The 10,623-nt window shown below is 36.9% G+C and overlaps 1 protein-coding gene and 1 long non-coding RNA gene across 2 annotated transcripts in view; both read left to right on the top strand.

Moving 5' to 3' along the window:
- Nucleotides 1-252: 252 nt before the first annotated feature.
- LOC121256890 overlaps nt 253-10,623 on the top strand; it is a 28,695-nt gene continuing 18,324 nt past the window's right edge. Inside the window, exon 1 of the long non-coding RNA XR_005939124.1 lies at nt 253-277. This is a non-coding gene — a long non-coding RNA (uncharacterized LOC121256890). The remainder of the gene's footprint in view (nt 278-10,623) is intronic.
- LOC121256888 (ethylene-responsive transcription factor RAP2-4-like) lies at nt 843-2,875 on the top strand. The gene has a single exon (XM_041157680.1). The coding sequence runs from the start codon at nt 1,482-1,484 to the stop codon at nt 2,523-2,525; it is 1,044 nt and encodes a 347-aa protein (XP_041013614.1). The 5' UTR covers nt 843-1,481; the 3' UTR covers nt 2,526-2,875.

The following is a 10,623-nucleotide window of genomic DNA, read 5'->3' as shown; positions in this document are numbered from 1 at the left end:
ATTGTTATTTTATTTTTGTTCTTTTTTATAAATGTGATATTTTAAAAAAAAATAAAGAAAAATTATCAATTTTATCGGAGTGAGATAAAAGTAGAATGACAGTACAATAAATAGAATTTCTCTAAGAAAATATTATTGTGATTATGATAATTTAATAAATTGTATTCATTGGTCAAATGATTTTAAGTTTATATGAATGGGGTGGATGACGCCAATCAAAACTGATAAAACTCTATTAATATATACTTTAAAAGAAAAAAAAGAGGAGAGAGAGAGAGTGGACAACCTATTCATCGATCACAAGCCGTCCATCAACTTTTTATTCACCACCTCATCGTGCGGATAAGATTTTATATTATATTTAAAAAAATTTATTAATTAATGATTTTTTTATTATTTTATAATATGATATTGAATGATTAGAAATTATTTATTAAATTTTATTTTAAAATTTATTATTTAACATTATATAATAAGTTAAAGAAGAGAATGGTAAGCATTGAAATGAATACCGTCATTTCTAACCAGACAATTTGTATTTTATAGAAGGGCGTGTGAACGCACCCACAAAATGTAGTCAAACAAGCTCAGGATACAAAGAAAACAGTTAATTTACGGACATCTGGCAGTTACCTTAGGACAGGTGTCAGTTAGTGATGTATGTATTTATTGGCGATGGGAGAGCGTTGATCAAAAGATGCTCACGTCATAAATACAAGCTGGCTCCTGGAAAGAGGCGTTACAATTAAAAGAAAGTAAATTGAGATTAGAGTGAGATAATTAAAGATTAGATGTGTGGATAAGCGAGAGAATCAAGGCCCCAGAGCTCTTATATAATGGGGGTAGGAGAAGAGAGTTCGGGGGACAAAACAAAGTGAGCCTCTTACACATAGATATTCACAAAAAGTTCTAAGAAAAAAGCGAGTGAGAGCGTCTGCTGTACTCTGATTGTTCATCTTCTTCTCTGAATCCCTTTTCCCCCCTCCCCCTCCCCCACTGTAACTCCCCGCTTCTCTGAATCCCTTTCTGTTAATCATCTGTCTTTCAAGTTCTGATTTTTGGGTTTGTTTTAAAATGTACAAGAAGCAAACTTAGACGGATTTTCCGGAAGCCAGGTGTTTTCAGAATCGAGATCCAGGTTTTTTTGTTTTTTTGAAAACAAAAACCTTTTTTTTTTATTTTTCCTTTTATTTCTAGTAGATTTTAGTCGTTTTCTTTTCATTTTTCTTTGGATCGGCTTGGAGGGTTATTTTTGATCCCTCAAGGTTGGTTTTTTATGCTTTTGGATTAGAAGAGGTTGTCTATTTTAAACCTCTTTGATCTTTCTCTGAAGATAATATTTTTATTCCTAATTATCTTGTTTTTTGCTTGTCTTTAGAACCGAAACCTGTTCTTTAGTTTTGTTAAGAACCAGGTTCTTACTTCTTCTCCTTTGGTTTGAAAAATCTGTAACTTTTAAGTGGAGTGTTTTTAAGGCATATATGGCAGCTACGATGGATTTTTATAGTAGCAGACAACTTGAGTCAGCCGCCTATGGCTACGGGGGTGAGCTAATGGAAGCACTTGAACCTTTTATGAAAAGTGCTTCATCAGTCAGCTCCCCCTCAACAACCCCGTATCCATCTTCAACCTCTTCTCCTTCTAATTTCGATAATTACCACCTTTCTTTCTCTCCCTCCATCCAAACCCAGCCGGGTTTCTACCCTGATGGTTGCTCAACCTCGAGCTCGACGACCACGCTGGTGTTTTCAGACGGTTTCTCGAGTCAAAACCCAGTTGGTTTTGAGCAACTGGGGTCACTTGGCCTGAACCAGCTGACACCATCTCAGATCCACCACATCCAAGCACAGATCCAGCCCCAAAACCAGCACTTTTACCATCAATCACCATCAGCACATGGTGGCAGTACCCTTAGCTTTTTGTGTCCTAAACCTATCCCAATGAAGCATGTTGGGTCTCCTCCAAAGCCCACCAAGCTTTACAGAGGAGTCAGGCAGCGACATTGGGGAAAATGGGTCGCTGAGATCCGGCTTCCGAAGAACCGTACGCGGCTCTGGCTCGGCACCTTTGACACTGCCGAAGAAGCTGCCTTGGCCTACGACAGGGCTGCCTACAAGCTCCGCGGAGACTTCGCCAGGCTCAATTTCCCCAATCTCCGCGACCACAGCAATTACCAGCCTCTGCATTCCTCGGTGGACGCGAAGCTGCATGCCATTTGCGAAAGCTTGGCCAACTCTCAGAAACAAGGCAAAGCAGAGAAGCCGGTCCGTTCGAGCAGGAAATCGAAGCAAGCCATGTCGACTGTTGTTGGCGAGGCGGAGTCGAAGAGTTCGGAGAACTGTCATAAGGCGGAAACATCCTCGTCGCCGGTGATGACCGAGAGCGACGTGTCAGCAGGGTCTTCCCCTTTGTCGGATCTTACGTTCCCCGACTCAGATGAGGCACAGTGGGATGTTGCTTCGGAGAATTTCAAGTTGCAAACGTACCCTTCGTACGAGATTGACTGGGAATCTATTCTTTCTTGATTTCCATCTCCATTTGTATATGGGTGCTCTAATTGTAATTTTTTTTTCTTGGTTAATTAGTATGTTTTGTCCATGGTAGTGGGTTAGATAGTTGTGTCTCGGGTGGCTGCTGCAATGGAGTTTTTGGCAGTTGCAGGGCTACTCTTAAGATTTGTAATATTTTTAGGTGTTCTAAATATTTCAATTTGTAAATCTCCGCCATGTTCAGCTGGTCGTTTTCTTTTCCTTGCTTGACCGGGGAGAGTACTTAGATTTGTGTCTGTCTCTACATGAGTAGCTGTGTTAGTTGCAATTCAGTCCTGTAATTGAATATTTTATAAATACGAACAGGTGTGTTTGGTTTTTCTGTAGATAGAACTTGTGTTTTTGGAATCAAGATCCCAGCAGCTTCGAACTCCCTGAGCTAAATTGCGGTTAACATTTTTTTAAATTTTTATATAAAATATAATAAATAATTTAATTTTTTTTTAAAATTTAAAAATAATAATAATATTAAAAAATAAATTATATTTCGTGGGTTAAACTGTTGGTGAAGCTTGGACATGGCAGAAAAAAGCATGAATAATTTTTGAATAGTTTACACCACCTAGTTTATCATGTGGAGTACTACTTGATCATGATTATGCTTCAAACACTAATGATGGGTCTCAGTCGCAGGGATCTTTAGAATTATACGGACGGTGCTGTTCATGAAGATCAATAAGCTACCTTTTCGGCTTTTTGGCTTTCAACATGGAGGGAAAAAATGGAGAGCCATGGACCCCATTGTGGAAGCTTTTCTCTGTTTTTCACGTATAAAATTGGCCTCATTTTCTCTATTATCTTGACGAACACGAATCGCTAGCTTTTTTTAATCACTCTCATACTTAATTTCTTGTATTCGTCGGACTTTTCAAGCTCGATCGGTTTCATAAAAAAAAAAAAAAACTAGGAAGATGCGTGGTGCTTGGGAATGATGACATAACTTTGAAAAGTTAAATTGCAGGCATGTTCAATGGATCTGCGAGTGAATACAGAAACAGTCGAAGACAATATTCTCGAGAGAAATTAAGGTCTGTGAAGAAGAAGAAGAAGAAGAAGAAGGGGGGGGGGGGGGGGGGGGGGGGGGGGGGGGGTGGTTGGGGAATCCATATCAAAGTACTTGGACTGTGGGCATGCACGAACGCACGCACGCGTGGGAGAGGTTCAGATCTGAATTCTTTCGACGTTTCCATTGCTACTTCACGTGCATGCGCGCACAAGCAGCCTTTACACCAAAGTTATGATCCTTATGTATGGGATTGAGAAAGAAAAAGGTGCACAGTTTTACGTATCTACTAGTCTCACAAGATCAAATACGTACGTACAGATCAATATATCTATAAAATTCTTAATTTCAAAAATATTTTTCACAAATTATTGATTTTTTCTTTTCACTTATCAAACATCTTTATTCCCAAAGAGGAATAAATCAATATCGGTGGCCGGTCTTTTAATAGATTCGGATGATCACAGCGTACTGGATCGATATCATCCATGAAGATAGATGAGAATGATTTTTTCGATCTTAATGGGATCTATATATATATATATATATATAGATATATTCCATGACTCTAAATCTCTAATTATATATATTGTCATATCATAGACGTTAATGAGATAAGATTTCTGATGAGGCCATGCATGCAGCTCGCTCTTTATTCTTATTCTATATTCCTATAAAACAAAGGCAAGTTCACACGTCGAACACAACCATGATGAGAAAGAAAGAACCAAGAAATTCCTAACTCGGCCAGCCATAAGAAGTTTTTGGTATCTTGCAAAAGCTCGGGGAAGCTGCCTTTTGCTGATTTTGCATGGAGGACAGGAAAGAAACAAATTGATGGGAACCAAGGTGGGCCTAGTCTTAAAGATCATTTGTAAATTCTAGATGGGTCAATTACAAGATCAAGGAACAAGAAGATCAAGGAAGCAATGCACGGATTGGTGCAATCCACTTGGGATGAAACTAGCAAGAGCCCAACACTCAAGATGGGCTTGAAAGAAGGAGAACCAGCTTTGATCCACTTGATTCAAGCTGTGGAAGACATGGCTTAGTGATAGGGCCTATTGTTATTTGAGACTTCAAATTTGGTTAAATGATTTATTTTATTAGTTTAGAATAAGTGGGATTGAAGATGTCTGGCCCACACGTCTTATTTTCAATGAACTAGAGTTTTCAAGAAGGCCTTGTATTTTGGCCAAGGGCTTATTTGGAAAATTACATTTTAGGAACTAGGGTTTCATCAATTTATTGTTGGGGTTACTGTAGCCGCGGGTACTGTAGCCGGTACTGTTCATCAAGGGCAATTTTGGGAAAAAGGGGCTTTATTTTGGCTAGGGTTTTGATTAGGTTTGGGTTTAAAAACTCTTTGTAGCCTCATTTGAGAGGGCAGACAATATTGAATTTTATTTGTGAGTTGAGTTTTCTCCTCTTGTTCTTGATTGAACTCTTGAACTTATCAAAGGTAAATCACAACCTTTGTGGCGTTCCTCCTTTGTAATCTGGGTTCTTGAGACGGGTTTTTCATCGGGTCTAGATTTTAATATAATCTAGGTTCTTGAAACGGGTTCTCATCGGGTCTAGATTCTCCATCCTTGACTTGATTTTTGGCTTTCTTGGGGTGTTTTCAAATTGATTGTGGGTTCAAGGGAATTCATTCCCGCGGGTTCATATCATTTGGTATCAGAGCAAGGTTTCCAATCAGGTCTGATTCTATCTTTTGATATCTTGCATCCTTAAATTTAATTCTAGGGCTACATTGTTCTAGAGTTGCCAAAAAAAAAAAAAAAAAAAAAATTGCAGAGACGAAAAGTATGCTGCCAAAATTCTAAGGGTTTTGGGTTTGGCTGAAATTTGCATCACCTAGGGTTTCAAAATTCTAGGGTTTAATGCATATATGAGTTTGCCAATTGCTTGGAATGTCGTTCCCTTGATTCTCTTCTATTTCGTTGTCAATTCTTGTGTGCTAATTGCTTGATTTTTACAATTGAGTATTTCTGTTTGTGATTGAATTAGAAAAAAAGAAAAGAAAAGAAAAGAAAGGAAAGGAGAAGAAAAGAAGAGAAAAGAAAAGAAAAGAAAAGAAAGGAAAGGAAAGGAAAGGAAAAGAAAAGAAAAGAAAATTCGGAAAAAAAAAAAAAAAAAAAAAGAAAAAAAAAAAAAGAAGAAGAAGAAGAAGGAGAAGAAGATAAGGAGAGGTAGCATATTTAAAGGTTGCTACATAGTTACAACAAAGACAAAGAAAAACATTTGTTGATTGAGTTTTATGCTCAAAGGGGCTGAATACATATTTGTAGTTGGTATCTTCTTCTATAATTACTCTTTCCCTCATATAAATTCCTTGAGTCCCGTGTCGTTTTATTCCTTCCTTGTTTCTTGTTTCTTGGATCTATATTACTAGTTAGAATAATACAAGGTTGTATTGTCTTGATTTAGTTCAACTAGTTCTTAAAGAACTTGAGCGGGAAAACTATTGAGGTAAAAGGCAAGAGAGTGTGAGACTATTATCGGGGAAAAGCCAATTAGGAGTGAAACACGAGTGGAATGCCATTATTCGAGCGTAAACACGAAAGGGAGTGTGTGAGGTTTTTCCACTAACATTCATTTGTGCAGCACTTTACAATGTCTCATCGGAGTGGCTCTTCACCAAAGGGGATGGTTGATAACTCATCATTTGTGTTGCAATCCATGCAACAACAGTTTGAGCGGTTGAACTTGGTGTTAGGTGAAGTGAGGGATAGGATGGATCATCAAGAAGTGGTAATTAGAAATTTACAAGGCAGGAGAGATAGGAGGAGGAGTGAACCTTGTATTGAACATAACTGTAAGAATGAAGAGTATGGTGAGTCTCTTGTTGCCAGGCATGCTCTCAATATACAAATTAAGATGGATGATACAGAGAAGCAGAGCGAGAACATTTTTCATACTAGATGCCACATCAACAACAAGGTATGTAGTATGATCATTGATTTGCGGAGTTGTATTAATTTGGCTAGCACTACTTTAGTTGAGAAATTGAATTTGCCTACCTTAAAACACCCTAGACCATACATGTTGCAGTGGTCAAGTGATTGTGGGGAGGTTAGGGTCAATAAGCAAGTGCTGGTTATTTTTTCAATTGGAAAATACCAGGATATGGTCCTTTGTGATGTAGTGCCTATGCATGCTGGTCATATTTTGTTGGGGAAGCCATGGGAGTATGATAGAAAGGTGATCCATGATGGGTTAAGGAACATGTACAGTTTTGAAAAGGATGGAAAAACAATCAAACTTGCTCCTTTAACTCCAACACAAGTCCATGGGGACCATTTGAAACTGAAAAGTGAGGTTACTCAAAAAAGAAAGAGTGAAAATGAGTGTGATCAAAAAAGAAAAAGTGAAAAGGAGATTGAGCTAAAAAGCAAGAGTGAAAGTGAGATTGAGAAAAAAAGAAATGGTGAGGCCGAAAACGAGAGAGAGAGTAAAATGAGAGAGATAAAAGAAGAGGGTGAGGTTGAAACCTCAAGAGAAAGAGATAATGAGTTGAAAAACAGTTGTCAGGTCGAGAGTTCAAAAAGAGATGAAGGAAAGGAGAGTGACAGAAAAAAAGAGAGTGAAAAGCAAAAAGAGAGTGAAAAAGAAAAGAATTGTGGAAAGAAAAGAGAGAGTGAAGAAAGTGAGAGAAAAACAAAAAGAAATGTGAGTTTTTATGCTAAGGCGAGTCTTAATACTAACGAACTTGACGTGTCTTTGCCTAGTGTTATTGTCTTTTTGTTGCAGGGATATGAGGTCTTGTTTCCTAGAGGTGTGTTTAGTGGATTGCCACATATTAGGGAGATAGAGTACTACATTGATTTTGTGCCAGGTGCGACAATTCCTAACCAACCTTCCTTTGAAGAACATGAGTCTTTTTCACACTTGAAGGGACAAGGTAAGTCGTTGACTATAATGCATGCTAAGCGAGAGGACTGTGTTGAGACTTTTTCTCATGTATTCAAATACACACAAGGTATGGAAAATTTTGTGGTTGATGCTTTAGCAAGAAGGTACGTCCTTATCTTCATTTTAGATGCAAAATTGTTGAGAGTTGAATATAATAAGGAATTGCATGCTAATGATGATGACTTTGCTAGTGTGTATGGAACATGTGAAAAAGCATCGTTTGGTAAGTTCTATAAATTAGATTGGTACTTATTTAGAGAGAATAGATTTTGTGTGCCAACTAGTTTTATGCTTAAGTTGCTTGTGTGTGATAGACATGGTGGTTTGTTGGGTAACTTTGGTGTAAGGAAGACTTTCAATATGTTGCATGAACGTTTGTGGGAGTATCATTTTCCATTCACTTATGTATTGCATGAACGTTTGTGGAAGTATCATTTGTCATTCATTAACGTGTTGCATGAACATTTGTGGAAGTATTATTTGCCATTCATTGAGTTTGCATATAATTGGAGTGGTGTAAGAAAAACTTCAGGTGTGTTTCATGAACGTTTGTGGGAGTATCATTTGCCATTCATTGAATTGCTACATGGACATTTGCGGGAGTATCATTTGCCCTTATTAGAGTGTGCATATAAAACCTTGCATACTACTATTTCTTATTCTCCTTTTGAGGTTGTTTATGGTTTTAATCCACTTACTACTTTACCTTTGATGGCTTTGCTTGTTGATGATATGAGTAGCTTGGATGAACATTTTCAATTTCTTGAGAAAATTCATGAAAATACACATGAAGTAGATCTTTCAAGTAAGTATCAAGTTTTTGCTATTTTCAATGTTACGAACATTTTTCCTTTTGACCCAGGTGGAGATTCGAGGTCGAATCCTTTTGAGGAGAGGGGGAATGATGGGAACCAAGGTGGGCCTAGTCTTAAAGATCATTTGTAAATTCTAGATGGGTCAATTACAAGATCAAGGAACAAGAAGATCAAGGAAGCAATGCACGGATTGGTGCAATCCACTTGGGATGAAGCTAGCAAGAGCCCAACACTCAAGATGGGCTTGAAAGAAGGAGAACCAGCTTTGATCCACTTGATTCAAGCTGTGGAAGACATGGCTTAGTGATAGGGCCTATTGTTATTTGAGACTTCAAATTTGGTTAAATGATTTATTTTATTAGTTTAGAATAAGTGGGATTGAAGATGTCTGGCCCACACGTCTTATTTTCAATGAACTAGAGTTTTCAAGAAGGCCTTGTATTTTGGCCAAGGGCTTATTTAGAAAATTACATTTTAGGAACTAGGGTTTCATCAATTTATTGTTGGGGTTACTGTAGCCGCGGGTACTGTAGCCGGTACTGTTCATCAAGGGTAATTTTGGGAAAAATGGGCTTTATTTTGGCTAGGGTTTTGATTAGGTTTGGGTTTAAAAACTCTTTGTAGCCTCATTTGAGAGGGCAGACAATATTGAATTTTATTTGTGAGTTGAGTTTTCTCCTCTTGTTCTTGATTGAACTCTTGAACTTATCAAAGGTAAATCACAACCTTTGTGGCGTTCCTCCTTTGTAATCTGGGTTCTTGAGACGGGTTCTTCATCGGGTCTAGATTTTAATATAATCTAGGTTCTTGAAACGGGTTCTCATCGGGTCTAGATTCTCCATCCTTGACTTGATTTTTGGCTTTTTTAGAGTATTTTCAAATTGATTGTGGGTTCAAGGGAATTCATTCCCACGGGTTCATATCACAAATCATGATCACTCAATCAATCTATATATATTTCGTATCGCTAACTTTCTTACATTAGGAAAGCATACCTATCGTCTATGGGCTCTTATCTCGACAATAGAATTAATAATTCTTATCAATGCTTATTCCAAAAGCTAAAGCATGTATAATATATGCATATATATCACATCCATTTTAATTATAAAAATGGGTGATTGTGATGTACACTAAAGACCTGAGTACCCAATGAGAAGATGGAGATCAGAATCCAATTCTTATTGATCGGAGAGCTAGCTAGCTAGCTAGCATGGCTTTCTATGCATCTGCTGCATGTGGCCGGTGAGAATTTAATTGCCTTAGCTGCAAGTTGTAAGTTGATCATGACTAATGAATTGTCTAGTGCCCACTGCATTAAACCGCGTCGACATGTGATTAGTACTAATTTGACTGAAAGGGGATATATATGTACATAAGCCAGAAGCAGGATTACTCAAGAAAAGGATATACCTTATCCTCCCAAGAAGCAGACTCCTCTTGGTCTTGGCAATTGTCGCATTTATGTTTCGGATAGTGATTGTTTTTGTGCAGCAATAATACTACTCATGATCCTCATCTTCTATTTTATCCTTCTTAATCATTAATTAATGCGCGATATATTAAGTAGTTTCATTAAGAAGTATTAAAGATAAAAATAATATTTAAGATGAGAAATAATATGTAAATGCAACTTTTTTACTAATTCATTTTAAAGAAAACTCTACCCATCAGTATACTCATGTCGAAGCTTAGGAACAAAAAAATTTAAGAAAGGATATTTGTAATCGTAAAGTACATAAGCGTTGCGTACTCATTTAAAAAAAAAAAAAATCTATTATTATTTAAAAAAAAAAAATAAATACACGATACTTACATATATTAGCATTACTCCAACAAATTAGAAGGCTGACGTAGCATAGTGCATGCGCCTTCTTTAAACCGTAAACAGCAGAAGTACTTGGAGATCAAGAGAATCCCATGGCTGTTTTATTTCTTTAATTTGGGCCGACAAGTTGATCGGCAGTCCTAGTGTTGTTGTATGCTTGTATTCGGATTAATTTAGGCTCTTTTGGATTTAAAACTCATCATATCTTATCGTTATAATTTTTTTAAAACTTTTAGTCAAAATTTGGTAAACAATATTTCAACTTTTTCAAATCTCAAAATAATAATAATATTAAAAATAATATTTAAATAATATTTTATTCAACTGATCTAAGACCAACTCAACTCATCTCTGAATTCAAATGAGACCTAATTTGTCAACTTCTTTACTTGAGACACGTCGCACAATTGATGATTACATTATATATATGGTATATTAGTTTGGTTATTTCTCATACATGCATGAATTAATCGTACGACGTTTATAGATTAGAGGTTGAAGTTTTCGCAT

Source organism: Juglans microcarpa x Juglans regia, chromosome 3S (assembly GCF_004785595.1).
Source record: "Juglans microcarpa x Juglans regia isolate MS1-56 chromosome 3S, Jm3101_v1.0, whole genome shotgun sequence".
Lineage (NCBI taxonomy): Eukaryota > Viridiplantae > Streptophyta > Magnoliopsida > Fagales > Juglandaceae > Juglans > Juglans microcarpa x Juglans regia.
The sequence above is the reverse complement of the archived record's forward strand: the minus strand, read 5'-3'. Positions and strand labels throughout refer to the sequence as shown.

Excerpts from the sequence above, each read along its gene's own strand:
- LOC121256888 (XM_041157680.1), top strand. The coding sequence starts at position 1,482 with ATGGCAGCTACGATGGATTTTTATAGTAGCAGACAACTTGAGTCAGCC.